Genomic DNA, 18,382 nt, shown 5'->3' with positions numbered 1-18,382 from the left:
ACATACATGTCACAAACATTTCCACACTCGTGTTTATCGGTTATTTTGAATCATTAATAATAATGTTTGTTTGAGGATTTCCTTTGGAAATTGCATTTTTCAGAATTATATAGGGATGTAACGATTCACTCGAATCCCGATACGATTCGATTCACGATACTGGGTTCACGATACGATTCTCTCACAATTTATTTTACAAAATGGGACTGTAGACAAATGACGATTGAAAAATATTCCTTTATTTTTTTTGGGAAAAAAACTAAGAAGAAACCTTTGATAAACTATTCAAAACAATGCAATTTAACTAAAAATAAATCTTGGATGAAATAAATAAAGGAATAATACAAATGAAGAAGAAGCCTATTAATTTAAATTCTGGTTCTATAGTAAACAATGCAAAACTGCATTTTTAAAAGTGAAACTGAAAATGTTTTTTGTGCCTTAACAATTGGATTTAAAAAAAAAAAAAAACAGTCTGCAATGTATTTACGTCAGATATTTGTTTGGACCAGCAGAGGGCGCTGGTAACCCAGTGTTCGGTTGGCATGCAGCTATTCTAGCAGTGAAGAAGAGATGCTATGCTAGCAGACAGAGCAAATAGAAAAACGTGACTTTTACAGATATTCACATAATATTACAGATATTCTTTCGGTGCTAAAGGGGTAAGGAATCATTTATGAACATGTTTAAGAGTAGAAGGCGGCCAGAAAGAAAGTAGTAGCAGATTCCGCCCGCCGCCTCAGCATTGAAGTACTGCGATTAAATTTTCAGAAAATCAATAAGAACCGTGATACCTATGAATCGATTTTTAACTGCCTTACGATTAATCGTTACATCCCTAGAATTATTTGCAGGTTGAAGTATTCTGTCCAATAGGTGACCGACAATTTGGCCTGCATGACATTGTTCAGAAAGTTTAGTGCGCTTGGCAAATAGAATGTGTGAAAGCGGACCGGATCAAATTAGAATGCAACAATGTTGCAGATTCACCATGTGAACCGCACCAAGTCCACCGGACTATATGTGTGAAAGCACCTGAAAAGGAGATTTAGGGTTTGAAACCATTTCTCGTAAACCAATGAGGAAGATAGTAAATTAAACACAAATTATAATAAGATGCTGGTCAAATTCAGCACCCAAGGCTTTCAATCTGTAATACAGAAGTGCCAACCATATTCCTGCTGCACCTAGTTTAAATTTTGTTTCTGATGAGTTTATGTCGATAAATAAAGTTAATTTAACATTGCTTTTAACATGTGATAGAGCCAATAGTAAAAGAATAACTAAATCAAATTTAAGAAAAACCTATCTTTGTCTTCTACTATATTTAGTATGTTTATTGAACCGTTTAGTAAACATACTAAATATAGTAGAGTATAGGGTGGTTTAGTCTAAACGACTATAGCGTTGTCGTTAGGAGGGATAATTAAAGTTATGTGGCATTCACTTTAATTAAGGTAAACATCTTTAAAGCTTAGGATTCCAGGGTACAACTTTCATTTTCAAAAGATATTTGCATGAAGACAACACACCCCCACGCCAGCCAGATGGGGAGATAACCGTTAGAAGGGAGAGAGACTTCAAATTGCCGAGCAAAATGCTCTCCTCTATAGCTTCTTATGCATAATAAGCCTCAGGCTGGAGTGAACTCTTGTACAATGAGGCGTCCACACTAATTATGTTAAATTAACCTCTCTCACAGACAGTTGAAGAGTCCCCTTTGGCATTCAAGATAAGTAAGGTTAGTGTTCTGCCGGTAAAATGTCAACACTAATCCTGTTAAATCACTGCCACAAAAAATACATGAAAAAAAAAAAAAAACATCAAAAGAAGAAGATTGGTGCATCTACCACAGATGTATCTGAGTAAAAAAGAAGCTACAGAAATTTGATTCTTTGGTGGAGTTCAAAAGTGTACAGATCAAAGAACGAAATGAAGTTGTAAAATGACAAGCATTGTGCGGATGAATTGAAGCGTATACCTTGAGGATTTACAATTATGTTCAAAAGAACAGATTTAACTTGTGTGTCTTATCTTTACAGCAAGACATAAAACATTCCTTTTACCCCAAAATAGAGACGGTCTTTGATGCTGCTAATGTTTACCTGTCTCAGCATCTGTTGAGATCCTCTTGCTGACATTGTCTCCTCTGTAGGCCCAGATGTAAACAGTGTGAAGAACTCCGGGCTTCAGGCCAACCAGCCTGTACGAGGTGATGTCTCTTCCTACAGGAATGTCTGAGATGGATCCTTCAGAAGAGATGTAGTTCAGCATGTAGCCTTCAATTGCTGCCTGGACTGGATCCCAGGAGACTGTTGCTGTATCCTCGGACACTTCAGTGGTGATAAGGTGTGTTGGAGCATCAATGTCTGTAGAAGTAACAATCCAACAATGAAAGAGCGACTTAGGAATGTTACTGGATGAAAATGTTTCATTCATAATGTCACTTTTGTTGATTACATTCAATGAAAGTCAGTGGTAAAGTCACACCTCTTGACCTGAAGTGACACTTGGCTTTAAATTGGGTTCAATAAGAAATGATTAGCTCTGAGTATAGTCATAGGGTTGGATTTCTATGCGTCATCTATTTTGGCTTATTTATTTTTGTCCCAGCAAGTTCGGTGGTTTTTGTACTTTTGTTTCTCTTATATTTCATATTCTGTGAATAATATGTTTCTGGTTTTATAGCATAAAGGCCACAAGGCATTTTAAATGTCAGGCTGACACAGTGATTGCTCACAGGTTTTCACTATATGTTTCTGCACACATTTGTACTAGTGGCCTTCGAAGGTGCTAGGAAGCGTAAGAGATCGAAATAAATGTTCAGTGTTTTTCTACCATGTAATGAATACGCAATGCATTTGAATTATGTACAGTATATATTACTCCGTGTGAAACTACTTCACCAGAGGACCTGATCAGAATGTGAATATACATCCTGTATTGCTGCTCTCCCTTGTGTGCTAAGACAAAGTTAATTCATTAAATGGCAACTGCTATGACTCAGACATTATTTTAACAACGGTGGGTTTAGTTAAATTGCAAGCCTCACTTCTCTGAGTGCATTTTTTTTGTCAGTAGGTTCTACTTGGTCTATAGACAATGTTTGATTTATTTAGTATCAGTTTCTTTCCTAGCAGCTGCCTCTTTTTAGATCAGGGTTCCAGTGTGTTTCTGCCACCCCATCTCATATGTGAAGAGTACCGTAAGTTGAATTAAGGGATTATTCTTTCACTCCAAACTTCTATTATAGCCACAGCCACCCTGGGGCGGACTGACGGAAGCGAGGCTGCCATAGTTAATATTATTATCAGTATACATAAATTTTATATAGCGCGTTTCTGGGTACTCGAAGTTGCTTTACAATGAAGGGAGCAGTGTTGGGGATCAGTGCCTTGCTCAAGGGCACCTCGGCAGTGCTTGAGAAGTGCCCTGGCACCTCTCTAGCTACCAGAACAACTTCTGTTTTTTTTTTTTTTGTTTTTTTTTTTTTAATAGTGCGCCATCGGCCCCTCCAACCACCACCAACAGTCACTCACACACTACATTCGTACTAGACATGTGGGTGAAGTGTCTTGCCCACACAATGGCAGATACCACTGGCCACCCCAGGCTCAGACCTGCTGAGCTTTCGAGATCTAACGAGATGACAGGCTGGTATGATCCGGGTTGGTCATAACCTTTTACTCCATCCTATAATGTGTGACCACAAAATGTCTGCTGGTATATCTACAGTACATTGTTTCCACCTCTTGGCTGTCTCCGTCACCCTAATTTTGGCGATTTCTATTGAATATATTTTCGTCAATTCTTACTATGGGTTTTATCTTCTAAAACAAATGTAACACTCTTTCAATATCTTTGTCTGTGTTCTGTTGGACTGCATTAAACTTGGCCCAACACCTGAAGTATCCTGAGCTTGTCATTTTGATCTCAATTGGCATTGGGTCTAGGGTTGCCACCCATCCCTCAAAATACGGAATCGTTCCTTATTTGGCCTTTAAATGGTGTGTCCCGTACTGAGCCAAAACGGAACGTTGTTTGTTCCGTATTTGCATAACTGACCAGAGCACTAGACATGTCCGTCAGACCGTCACCCACAAAGAAAAATGCAGGAAATTCCAAGGCTAGCAACATTGTCGTGATGGGGTCTACAAAGGACCACCGCTCTCTGTGGCGTGTCCTCTTGTGTACATGGAGGTGAATGTGTGGTGCTTTCAGGGACTGTTGGAGAGTATAGAGACGACATACCAGCACTGTTCTAACCCTAGAAATGTCCAACTTTAGAGAGTTTTCAGTGTCACACAGTCAAACAGAGTCAGGAGAACAACACTGTAGATATGAACAATCATCCATCATCTCCTGTGGATGATACAGTAAGACACATCATGGTTGGACTGATTTAATAGACGACTGAGATTTGATTTCATGTTTAGGATGTGGAGGTTTTAAAGTTAAATGAAAGATTTTTTATTTATTATTACAGTCGTATTAGGCAATATAAATAGGCATATAATGTACGGCCTTTTAACAAAAATCATACTGATAGGTTAACAATAAATAAATAAATACATGAATATTTTATTTTATATTATATATATTCCCAAGGTTAAAAATGTTTGTAGAGATTTCTGTATATTCTAGTGGTTCCCAAACTGGGGTACGTGTACCCCTAGGACAGGGGTCTGCAACCTGTGGCTCTGGAGCCTCATGTGGTTCTTTGAAATCTTTTGCAATGGCTCCCTATAGCTATAACAAAACATTAAAATAATGAATTGCAATTTCTTACAGAAATTATTAATGATAAATGACATTGAGACCAAATAAAATCATGATATAATAATATGCCAATCTAAAAATAAATTGCATTGTGCAATAACGATCATCAATCATAAACTTTCCTTACACCTGTGGTTAACTTTACGTTTTAAATCCCTGGTAAGAAAACTAAACCAACAAAAAGACTATTCTGGAAGAAAATAGAGATTTTATTTGTGTGGGGAAATATTTATTTAACTGCCAATGTGCCAGATTAATTTGCATGCTTGATATGTTGCAAGAAATTAGCAATTAGTGTTATCGCTGTGTTATCACATTCAAATTATTTTTTGTAGCACTACAAATACATCAACAAAAAAATAAATTAATTATTATTAATAACACTATTCAATATATTTGTAACTACGTATAGAATTTTATACTGTATTAACTTAATTAAGAAGGTTTTGTTTTTTCGGCTCTGGAAGGATTTTAATCCAGGTGAGAGGAGGAAAATTGCTTCTTTGAGAATAATGGTTGTACACCACTGCCCTAGGTATACATGAACACCTTTCAGGAGATACACACAAACATTTCAGTTTTTTTCCAACATTATAGATTTTTTTTACATGAGCACAGACTTTTTTTTTTTCATCCATCAATCATAATCTGTGGCTCTTTAAAATACACCAAAAGGTGAAAGAGCAAAACATCAGAAATAAATGAACAAAAAGGCTTAAATTCAAGGTTAATGTTGGACGAGACACGGAAAGAGTTTAGACGAGTTTGCAGACACTAATAAATAATGTAGAACATGAGCTCAGGGGAACATGGGGCAGTAACATTTGGGAAACACTAATCTATGTCCAAATGTTTCTATTTTTGAGGATTTTGTTCACGATCCCCTGAGTGTCCCTTATTTTCTTTTCTGAAAGGTAGCAACCCTAATTGCGTTTGAACATCCAACCCCTTCACCAAACTTTGACACCCCCAAACAAGATTAAAGCTGGCTTAATATTTGTCCTTCGAGATTTGCTCGCATGTGGTTCACTAAAGAAACAAGGGTAACAGTAGTAAACACAGTCAGATTTCAAGTGAAAATTTTGATTGGTGGCTAAATTGCAAGAAAAAAAAAAAAACAAAAACCTAAAGCTTGACAGCTGTCCTGGAATTTCATTTTTCAATTAATTGTATAAACTTTATACCCATAGGCTATTTTATTGGTTTTATTTAAGTAATCCCACTTAAAGTGGATCTCCTAGAAGGAGCTTGAACTTTGGAAATCACCAGTATAGAATATGTTTCTAAAACTTTTAAAGAAGTAATGTAGAATATAGAAAAAATATTTATTTTTTCAATCAAAACAAAATCTTACAGAAGTGAGCATTAAACGCAAGATGTTAGCTCTGGGGAGGTCCAAAAACTGCAGCTTTCCCACCAATTCTGACACAGGCCATTTGAGTTGGGAGGCACATTGTGAAACAGCTTCATGGTTTGGTAAGCACCTCTGAGGGAGTTCAAAGTTCCCTCAAGACTAAACACTGCAGCATTGTAAAGACTCTACCGTATGTGGCCGCTCCAACTCTTGGTCAGCCGAATTTCTATGCATAAACCTTTTTTCCTCAATGTAGACAAACTAGGTTGAGAAACATAATTTAATTGAGAACAAAGGGGGGAAAAAATGTTTCCCTCTCTTTGCACTTAATCTACTCCACCCCTTATGTTATCATCAAGTTTTTGATGACTTTGGGAAGTACCCTAAATATGTACCCAGGTTACAGACTGTATAATAATGGAAAACTGTTTCAAAGGGTGTACAGGCAGTGAAAACATTGAATAATGTTATACCTGCTTTTTCTGTTCCGATTTACCGAAGGCTGCTGAAACTTATTCCTGCTAAAATACCAAACAAAGCAGTGTACACCTTGGACCAGACTCTATGTTATAATGGAGCTAACAAACACTAATACATTTTCACTTTCACTAAACACACATACATGTTTATGTAGATTATATATAATACTCTGTATTAAAGTTTAGATTCCAAAGAAATCCACTGGAATCCAGTGGACACAGATTCCAAGCGGATTTTTTGTATCTTCATCAGGAATTTATGCTCGACAACAGGGGCTTTTGTTGTGCAAAAACTAATAGTAGAAGATGCTATTCAGTGTGAGAGTTGTGCAACCTGTTAAATCTAACATAAATCTAATATTTTTTAAGAGTTTTATCCAAAAAGGCAATCCACACAAAAAAATGCTGATTAAAAAAAAAAAAAAAAAAAGTATTTATTTTATTTTTTTAATAGTTCATAAATAATTCTGGTTGATGAGTTAAAAGAGTTCAACATATCGTATCTTTTAAGGAACAAGCAAAAAAAAATTTGCTAATTGATGGTGACAGTTTTTGGTGAAGGCTAAAATGAATAATGCGAGAACAGTAGCCCATCAAGTACATAGAATATATGATGTGATAACTGCTGCTGGTAATTACTTCTAAAAGACAATTTGATTCGTCATTAAATATAATGTACCTGCCACACTACATAACCACACGTCACAAATTGCTGCTCTACCCACTGAGTACAAGCTGCGGCATACTTTGGTTGAGCTTTCTTTGGAACCTACTTTAAGTGGTCTTTTAGAGTGGGCTGAATCTAAATATAACACTTTGAACCAAAAATGTAAAAATGGGTCTCTTGTGCTTTCTTCTGGCTGTAATGTGCCACTTGTAGCTGGTAAAAGAGCAAAATTAACAGCTCCAGCATTGCTGTACCCAAGTGAGTATAATTATACATCTCAGAACACTTGTGTCTTTCCACAATCAAAAAATGTGTGCAAATGGATAATACCTATGCCTGCGAAGACCTGTCTCTGTGTGCTAGACATTATTTCTTAAAGGTTACTTAGGGTACTATTAATGCTGTTAAGAATGTTACAGTCCTGTCAACAAACTTTTAGATATACATAATTGCATTTATTGTTTTAACTTGTTTCGCTTTTACCCTTTGTAATGTTCAGTTTTGCAAACCTCATGCATTTCATGTTGCAAATTTTAAACAAAACGTTTTTTGAGAAGGCTACATCTGGAGTTTATGTTGCATCTCCAAGCTCCTGGACATATCTGAGTTATAACAATAACACATACTTCAAATTGTATTTCTATTAGAGCAGCTGAGTCACTCTGAAATTCTTTTAAAAGAACTTTACAGACCTAATACCAATTGTTTGGTCCAATCCTGTTTATTGAACTCCACGGAATGAGCTGCAGAAGATAAAGGACGCAATAGTGGAATAACTCAGACAACTATGGTTTATAGAGTCACCATGCTTTTAAATAAATGTGAGACGCAGGTTGAGCAGCTGGTGGTGCCGGTGTGTAGATGGGTGTTGAAGTCTGTCAAAGCAATCCAGATGAAAGCAAAGAGAAAAAGCGACAAAGAAAGGTAGAGTGAAAATAAAAGAGCAAATCACAAAGGCCATGCATGAAAGACAGAGAGGAAGCTAAGGAAAATGTAAAAGTAATAATCATTACAAATGCTCCTCTGTGGCAGCTCAGTCTTGTTTCAGTGCCTCGTTGACAAAAGAGAAAACAACCTGCAACTGTCAGACTGTATTTTCTGTTTTTGTCATCCTCTCTGCTAGTCCGGTTTCTTGTCCTTTTGGTCCTTTCACACTGACTGTCAGTCAGCCATAAGCTCATTGTTTCCTTAGATTTTTATCATCCATCCACCTTCTTTTGACACTTTTCTCCAATATGTGTCCATTCTTTAACCATTTTGGCCTCTTTTCATCCAAAAAAAAGCTACCTTTAGCTAAATAAATATCTGTTTTTTCAAAAATATGTTGCCTCTCTTTGTTCACAATTGTTTGCCACATTTTGCGCATTTAAGCTATCTTTTGTCATTACATACCACCTGTTTCCTTCTTCTTGCCCATTTTTGGCCACTCTTAACTGCTTTTCACCCATTTTAGTCACTTTTCACTCTTTTCTTGTGATGTATTTTGCCACTTTTGGACAATTTTATGCCCCCGTGAGTAGATTTTTGTCACTTTACTTACACTTTACATATCACCGGTCATGAATCACCAACAGCCTCCGATGCTGAATCAGCCCCCTCCTTGCACGTCTCCCAGATGGGGACTTTATCTTTTTGGCATGCTGTTTCTCAGTACCACCTGAGCTTTTTTTCCACCTGTCCATTTTTTCCTGACTAGGTAAAGTTAGCAAACAGTTTGCCCATCATGTAGTGATTGAAAGCACTGTCAGAGCTATCTGAGCTTGTCCGCCCATGATTAATTGACAATGACAAGCAATGGACCAATAATATGTATTGATGGCCGCTGGCAACACACTGCTAGCCAATGATGAGTGGCTGGCTGGCCCAATTGGAGGGAATTTAGAAAATAAAGAAACTTGCACCGGCCCACATCTGTTGTCTGATGGGTCATGTCAAAATAATCATCGTAGCAAGTTTATCATCCGGTAGCTTTGGCTGTTAGCTGGTTATTATATGAGCTTAATGTATTTCTGACAGTGGTATAAGAGGAACGGTATAGTGTGACACAAACGAGAAACAGCGCTTCAAATAGTGGAAGTAACAAAATAAGGAGACCTGGTAGACATATCCAAAGTAGATCACACCACTCTACCCAAGCAACAGCAGCTGAATTTCTTCCAAGAGACTTAGTTTTATCCAACTGATGTGTTGTTGCAATAGTAAAACTGTCTCATGCTTTATAACGTATTATAACTCTGTCTTTTTTTTGCAATATAACCCAGTCGGTCACCGCACTCTCAACCAATAACGTAAGTGGCGCAACATCATTGGTAAACAACACACACAAATGGAGAACGAGCAAAAGCATGTCCAAGCCGCTTGGAAGTACCGACATTACTTTGAGTTGGACTCAGTGAAAGACGACGACATTAGCGTCCGCTGTGTACTCTGCTTGGGAAGAAAACTTATAGATATCCACCACAAATCTGAGTAAGCACCCAGCAAGCCGGCACAGTAAAAGTCAGCAGCACCAGATCCCGCTGCTGCTACAACATTCACTTCCACCGAGCCAAATTCCTGGGGCCCATCTCCTGCTAAACAGGTGAAGACAGATTTAAGAGCGACAGGAGTTAGTGCTGCTGAACTATCGAAGCTCGATAGGCTATGTTGCCAATTTCCACCGTAGACTCATAAAACAAGATTTAAAAAGAGACGGTTTCATTTGATTAAATTTTTAACGTGGAACATGCCAAAATGCGGCATATTTTGAAAAGTACCTTAATTATGTAGAGCAAAGTAATTAAAGTACTGAGTAAAGTAACTGGATTACTTCCTTGGAGGAGTGATCACTAATCACTAACTAATTACTATTTCCAAGTAACTTGACCAACACTGGTTAAATGTAAGCTGTGATGGATCAAAGGTTCTGTCTACTGCCAGAAACAACGCTTCAAATGCCACTCTATCCAAGCAACAGCAGCTCCATTTCTTCCAAGGGATTGGTAACCAGGGACATCTTAACTAGAAACTGTTGTAGAAGACATGATACCTTTTCCATTTGGCACTTGGCAAATGGGACCTAACACTGCATAATGATAATAATGATTTTATGTAATGTTTTTTTTTTTTTTTTTTAAGTTTATTATTATTAGTTTTTCATTTAAAAGGTCAGTAGAAAAACCTTGTAACTTTTATAGTGAAGTAACTAAAAATGGTAATTAGATAGATTTCAGTTCAAGCACAACGATGTTAATTGATGCATGGTATCATGCTGGGTTTCGATAAACAATCCACTGAAGCAGAATAATTGTGAAATTCCAGTTTGCTTTTTTTTCAACCTGATGAGAATAAAACAGGCCTAAAATAATTTAAACCTTGTCAACAATCAATGCTAATGCCTTCATCATAAGGGTGTGCGATATGACGATATCAGATCGTTAAGGCTGGATGCTGGCGGGGGGGCCTTGGGGTTGGGGGTTGGGGTCGGTGGGGGATGCGCTGGGTGCTCGGCTGCTTGGGGCTTCCTCGGATGTGTGTGTGGGGGGCGGTGGCTGCCTCTCGGCCTGGGATCTTGGGGACATCTGGGGGGTTGCTCGGCCGCGGGGGGGTTGCCTGGGGCTCCCTGGCCTCCGCTCTTTCTGCTGGCCTGGCTGCATCTGCGGGCCCAGAGCAGTTCCTGGGCTTGCAGTAGCGTTTTTTTTTTTTTTTTTTTTTTTTTGCACATATGCTATTCTTCTATTCTTCCCCACCTTTTCTATTTCCTGTCTTGAGTCTCTCCTCCCTGCTCCCTTTCCCCTCCCCTTCCCCCTCCCCCTCCACTTAGGTGTAACACTGCTCTCCCTTTTTATATCCTCCCTATAATGAAAGATTTCTTACCCTTCCTTAGGGAGGGCTGGTGATGGTCACAATTAAGCAATAAAATAAATCAATGTATTTTATTGCAATGACAAAATATGCATTGCTGTCTCAAAATGATTGCCCTTCCTGTGGTGTTGACCTTTGACAGCATGTGCAGACAAGTAAAAAAAAAAAAAAAAAAAAGGATTTCAACATGACGACGATCTCTCAAATCACGGAGATCATAGAACCGTCTGTAGTTCACATTTTAACCCTTGCGGTGCCGTGTCTGCGTCATATGTCTGTCGTCCATACACAGCACATCCAACGTTTTTTTCTCTGCAAAATCACACCATTTGCTCGTCAGCAGTTCAGTATAATAGACATTATTTAAGATTAATTAAGCGCTTAAACAGCGCAGAAGTACGCTCCCTCCCTCTCCCCCCCAGTGCACAGACACACAGCGTTAGCTGTGCTGCTTTCTCCGTGTAATTGGCTGTCTGTCAGAGGCTCAGTGCAGATGTCTGTCTGTCTGTTAAACTCCATCAGTCTGGGTGTTGAAACACTAAAATGTGTTTGAGAAAACACTGCATGTGTTTCTCTTCTATAACGAACTCTGTCGCTGCGCTGTAGCAGAGATCTGCTGCTGTAGCTAACGGGGCTGTTTCGATTCTTAAAGAGACACTGTCCTGAATGTGATTTACTTTAAAAACTACTTTCAGCAACTCAGAACTGCCCTGAAAAAAGCAACACTACATTATTTAATCACATTTCAGCCTTAATGAAGGAAAAAGTCAAAAGTGACACAAAATGTTGTTATTGTGCTGCTAGTGATTAATAAAAGGGTCTTTGTGGCTCGACTGACTTTGACCCATTATTGTTTTTCTTGTAAAACTATTGAAAAAAATACAAAATAATAATAAATGGATTTTATATCACCTATTGCCATTTTGAGGATAGATATAGAGATATGAATTTGGTCCATATCACCCAGGTCTAATGTAACCAAAGCAGTAACGTTTTATCTTGTAAAGGATATGATTGTCTAAACTGTGTGTTTCCCCATTTAGGGTGATGATTTTAAGAAGGTGATTTGGTTTGTTTTATTGGTAAATAACTTTAAAATAGTCTAAATGATTTGAATGAAAAAAAATCGTGATCGTGATTTCATAAAGAAAAAATCGTGATATGATATTTTTTCCATATCGCCCACCCCTACTTCATCATTTAACAGACACAGTTTTTTCTGTCACTCTCCAGGTTTAACTGAAATCCTCGGTTGAACCATTTTCATATCCAGTAAATCCACCTGGCGTCACAATGTCCTTATTGGAAAAGGAGAATCCATGGAATCGAAGTCCCACACAACTTCCTCCATTTTGGCCTGGGAGACCTAAAGGCATTCTCTGGCACGTTGAAACCATATAATTTCTCCAGTGAGTCCTGATCTTACTCTGGGGCCTTGTCCCTGTTTGAAGTAAATGGTAGACAGGCATAGACAGGCAGCCAGAAAGCATGCTGGACAGGTAAAAATACAAGTGGTTTTATTCTAAACTCTTTCTGGATCTTTTAGAACTGCTGAAGTAATCAGAATAGATTAACAACCCTTAAAAAATAATGGCCAAAGAAAACCATATTTTGCTAGTTAAGCTCATTATGCAGAAAAATTAAAAATGCTGGAATCCCACACAATGCTCCATGACCCCAATGAAAACTAATAATGATACAAATGATTAAGTCTAAAACCAATGCTGAAGTAGTCTAACAAGGAGTCAGCAGCTCTCTCTTCATACTTGGTTTTCAAAGTATGAAGTGGTTTGGTTTTCAAAATTTCAAAGTGGTTTTCATACTTTCCCTGCAAAGAGTTTACTGTCGAACACAAACACAGACAATCACAGACACATTCAACAAATTGGCTTTAGAGGAAAACTGCCAAAGCTCCATTCAACACCCTTCTTAGTCTGTGTTATTAACCTCCACCTCACCAATCAGTCCAATCAGATATATAGTACACTATATATAGTGTATATACTATATATTGTAGATATGTAATATATAGTACTGCAAATTTCATTAAAAAATATACTGTAAATACAAACAATGTGAATAAATATTGACTGAAAGTGTGTTTTGACTGCATGTTTACAGCACGTTTACAACTTTGTATCACTACAGCTTAATGAAGTGTAATCACAAACAACCCAAACAAAATATGCAAATATTGTATTGATTTAGCTACTGAATCGGAACAAAGCAAACAAGCCACCAGTGTAAATACACCCTAAGAGAGAACCAAGCACACCTTGGAAGAAGACTGTGATAGTGTAGTTTAAAATGTTAATTGTAGAAAAGCTGAGCACAGTTTGAGAAAAACAAAACTCCAAATTTAAAAAGTTTCAACCACTGAGGGTTGAGTCAACCACCATGTTGAATTTTTTCACACGGTGTGTGAGCTGGTGAGCTACTCGAACTGTTTTGACTACATTTGTATTTTGTTTTCTGGTATTATTTTTTCTATATCATTACCACCCAACTAATATTTTTTTTTATATATAACAATACAAACTTAACTATACTATTGGTCTCTTGGTTTTCATTCACATCTCGGGCTCCTATAACAAACCATCTTCTGTTGCCGCTAAACCCAACTAACTTAATCTATGTTACAAGTGGTGAGCTAGCAAGTAGCCTGATATGTTGATGATAGAAATCTAATAAGTCTTGTATAGTGTGTAAATATTTACTATAAAAAAAATAAAAAATAAAATAAAATAAAGAAAAGAAATAAAAAAAATTAAAAAGAAAAAGAGAAAAAAAGAAAAAAATTCTGTTAAGTTCAAAGATGGATTTCTTTTTGGAAACTGGCATTGATATTGTCAATTCTGTAATTGTTTCTGGTGTAACAAACACTCAAGCAGAGGGTGAAATAATTGATCATTTGCGTAGCTACGGTGAATTGAAAAAGTGGTTCACAGTAACTTGTAATGGGATGTCATAAAGGAAAGGGTGCCAGTCAGCGTCAGGTCTGACAAATAATAATAAATTCAACTCAAAACAAAATGACTATGACCCGTACAAAACAGAAATAGTATAATGAACAATCAATACACATTTCCACAAAATACACCAGAAACCAAGTTCAATTCAGTTTGTGTATTTCACAGGTAGTTTACATGATCAGTCCATTCCATGAAATTCCAGTTCGTATTTTACGCCACCATTGGGTTCGTGAATCCGTTCCCTTATTGCTCACACTCGAATGAAAAGGAAACTCCACTCCGGGTTTTACCACGGATCCCACCCTATAAAAACCCGGAAGACACAATAAGAAAAAAAACACAAGAAAACTCTTCACTAACTAAAGTTTCAGTCACTGTACCTCCCGTCAGTAGAGTCTGGGTTCAGTTGGGGAGTGCCACGGTAGTCACGGCTCTGCGGAATTATAAAATCATAAGTTCTTCGCAGGGCAACAGAGAACGGTCGAAGGATAACTAGCAGTTCAGCAGCAGGTAAGAGATCCATGCTGTTGCTGGCATGTCTGTCTCTCAGCAGTTATCCAACGTGGATGCTTGTGGGTGTTTTTAATAGCACTCCACGGGTTGGCAGTGTGTGATCATTGGATGAACGGTGACAAGTGGGCGTGAACGGCTGGACCCGTGAAATGGAAAATAACCTCAAACAGCTGGAACGCTACAAACTGATCCGCAAAATCCATTTTACAAAAACCTGACCATTGAGTTTTTAAACGCTGCAGCTCTAGCACAACTAAAACCGCTTTTGCCCTATGAATATGTATTGTGTTGTGCTGCAGACGTTAAGTTTTGTGTTAAATTGCTCTCCAAGGAGGGTGCGGCCACAGCCACAGCGGACCGAGCCCCTCCCCTTGACTATCTTCAAGAACTGAGACGTCTCTCTCACCAAAGTGGCCGCCCTTTTGAAGACATTTTGAAGGGAGCTATGGATCAACTGGGCGCTCATTTGGGCTTGGCAGCCAGTGGAGGAAGATATGATGAAGAAGATGATGATGATGAAGAGGATGAGGAAGAGAAACCATCTGACGTGTTTTTAAATCGGAGTCAGCCCCAGTTACTCACACTGCCCCCAGAGCAAGCGGGTTATTCATCCACTGCCCCGCCAAGGCCCTCATCCCAGTCTCAACCTGATCCTGTGATAAACAGAGGCCCAACAATCCCACTGTCTGGACATGACCTGAACCCTCCTGAAATCCAGAGACTCCTAGTTGAGCATGTTGTGCGCAGGGATGATTTTAATGCTCAGTCCCTGTCACCTTTACGACTGCGCACATTCTCAGGAAAAAGTCCAAAACCCCCTCATGAAGTCGGTTACGATTCTTGGAAATCATAAAACTGAAGTGTTGAATGCTGATCCAAGTCTTTCTCCACTGTATATAACCAGACGCATCCTCAAAAGTCTGCTTCCCCCTGCTTCAGATTTGGTGAGAAATTTAGAACCCACTGCCCTGCCTGCTACATTTCTTTGTGTACTTGATTCTGCTTTTGCAACCGTAGAAGATGGAGGAGAGTTGTTTGCAAAATTCTTAAACGCCCTTCAAGACCATGGAGAAAGACCATCTTCATATTTTCAAAGACTACAATTAACTCTCAGCACAGTGGTGAAGCGTGGTGGAGTTCTAGCAACTGATACGGACAAATACATGTTAAAGCAATTTTGCAGAAGTTGCTGGGACAATGCAGTAATAAACAAATTACAACTAGAACAAAGAAGGTATCACCCACCTTCATTCTCAGATCTGTTGCTCATGCTCAGAACCGAAGAAGACTGGCAGTTGGCAAAAGAAAATCTCATGAGAAAACACATTCCATCAGTTAAGCATTGGGCAACTCTCCAGACTCACAGCACAAGCACCTGCCCCTGTGGTTATTCTCCAGATAACAGTGCTATTGAAGATCTCAGAAAGCAGATGTTAAAGCTCCAACAACAAATGTCTACCCTGTTGTCCCAGAAATCACCCACTTCTGCTAAAGCCGAACATAACCAAAATAAACAAAAACTAAGACCAATCACCAACAAACCTAAGCCCTGGTTCTGCTTCAAGTGTGGACAAGACAGCCATATTGCACCAAGCTGTCCAAATGCTTCAAACCCGAGTCTGGTGGAGGAAAAACGGCAAAAGCTCAAGCAAAAGCAGCAGTCGTGGGACAGCAGGAACCCATTAAACTCGATGCAGCTTTTTCGGAGGGACAGGAGGGAGCTGCACTGAATCATTGTCCCAACCCCATGCAATCAGCTTCAATAATCCCCTTGCCAAAAGGGCTAGTTGGTACCAGAAGCACTGGAGAGATTAAGATCAGAGGAACCAAGTTTTCCTGCCTCCTCGACACAGATTCTCAAGTCACTACAGTCTCACATTTGTTTTACAATACCCACCTGTCAGACCATGAAATAAAACCATTAAATGATCTCCTTGAGGTAGAGGGCGCCAATGGGCAGACTGTGCCATACATTGGATATGTGGAACTTGGCATGACCTTTCCATCAGAGTTCCTCGGAGAAGAGATGGATGTTGAGACTCTTGCGCTTGTTGTTCCGAAACTGCAATCTTCTCAGCCTGCTGTCCTTATTGGCACAAACACTCTGGATGCTGTATGACCAACACTGTAAATCACAGCCTGAGTTCCAGCCAGCACCTTTTGGTACAGAGCGGTGCTTAAAATCCTGGAAATAAGACACAAATTAACAACCGATAGCCATCATGGCACTTTGAGAATGCAGGCCGCCATGCCTCAGACCATACCTGCTGGGAAAACTGTAGTGCTAGACTGTTTTGCCATGTCCCCTTTTCTCCAAGCTGAGAAAGAAGTCATGATCCAGCATCCAGTTTCCTTCATTCTTCCCGGTGGTTTAATTGTAAAATCATGTCTTGTCGATCTACCTCCTGTTCAACCTGCCCATCTGCATGTGGTGATAACCAATGAGTCAGAGCATGACATTGTGATCCCTGCCAAAGCAGCCATAGCCGAAATTAGTGCCATCCATTCCGTCCTCCACAAAGAACAAAGCATGTCCCAGTCTTCAGACTATGCCAAACCACAGCAACCTCTGAATTACAACTTTGGAGATTCACCATTGACACCTGAGTGGAAACAACGTGTGACGGCCATGCTGGACAGTATACCAGAGGTCTTTGCAAGACATGAGCTGGACTTTGGATGCACAGACAAAGTCAAACATGAAATCAAGCTGTCTGATCCAACTGCATTCAAACAACGCCCACGCCCAATCCATCCACAGGATCTTGATGCTGTCCGGAAGCACATTCACGAGCTCCTAGATTCCGGTGTCATAAGAGAGTCCACTTCCCCATTTGCTTCTCCAATCGTTGTGGTGCGAAAGAAGAATGGCACTGTAAGGCTCTGTATCGACTACAGAAAATTAAACACGCAGACAATCAAGGATGCCTACGCTCTGCCAAAGCTCGAAGACACTTTTTCGGCACTTTCTGGATGTACCTGGTTTTCTGTCTTGGATCTGAAATCCGGCTATTACCAAATCGAGATGGAAGAGAGAGACAAGGCCAAGACTGCATTTGTTTGCCCTGTAAGGTTCTACGAATTCAACCGTATGCCCCAAGGAGTGACAAATGCTCCAAGCACTTTTCAACGGCTCATGGAGCGCTGCATGGGTGACATGACCTTAAAAGAGGCACTGGTCTTTATAGACGATCTGATCATATTCGCCCCAACTCTAGAAGAGCACGAACAGCGGCTTATGAAAGTCCTTCAGCGTCTGAAGGAGTTTGGGTTGAAACTTTCAGTAGAAAAATGTGTTTTTTTTTCAAACGTCTGTTTGCTATCTTGGCCATGTGGTCTCGAGCAACGGTGTGGAAATGGACCCCGACAAAATTTCCACTCTATTGTCCTGGCCAGTTCCTGAAAATCTCAAAGAGCTCAGATCCTTTTTTGGATTCGCTGGGTACTACCGGAGATTTGTGCTGGGGTACTCCTCCATCGTCAGACCCCTCACTGATCTCACTTCGGGATATCCACCCAGCTACAAAAGGTCATAACAAGTGGGAAAATCACAACACTATTTTAACCCAAAAGAGCCTTTTTCTGGTCGCTAGACGCCTGCTTGTCAACAAGCATTCAACGATATCATACAAAAACTCCCCACAGCCCTGGTCCTTGCCTTTGCCGATCCATTCAAACCATACATCTTGCACACAGATGCCAGCTCAATTGGCCTTGGAGCAGTCTTATATCAAGAACATGACGGACGAAACAGAGTGGTCGCATACGCCAGCAG

The 18,382-nt window shown here is 39.4% G+C and overlaps 1 protein-coding gene across 2 annotated transcripts in view; it reads right to left on the bottom strand.

Annotated features, from left to right (window-relative positions):
* tnn (tenascin N) overlaps positions 1–18,382 on the bottom strand; it is a 74,275-nt gene that overhangs the window by 17,517 nt on the left and 38,376 nt on the right. For both annotated transcript variants that reach the window (XM_028472909.1, XM_028472910.1), the window contains exon 9: positions 2,106–2,369. In XM_028472909.1, coding sequence (XP_028328710.1) covers positions 2,106–2,369 — 264 coding nt within the window. The remainder of the gene's footprint in view (positions 1–2,105; positions 2,370–18,382) is intronic.

This window comes from Gouania willdenowi, chromosome 17, assembly GCF_900634775.1.
Source record: "Gouania willdenowi chromosome 17, fGouWil2.1, whole genome shotgun sequence".
In the NCBI taxonomy this organism is placed as follows: Eukaryota; Metazoa; Chordata; class Actinopteri; order Blenniiformes; family Gobiesocidae; genus Gouania; species Gouania willdenowi.
Note: the sequence above shows the minus strand (reverse complement) of the source record. Positions and strands in the feature narration are given on the sequence as shown.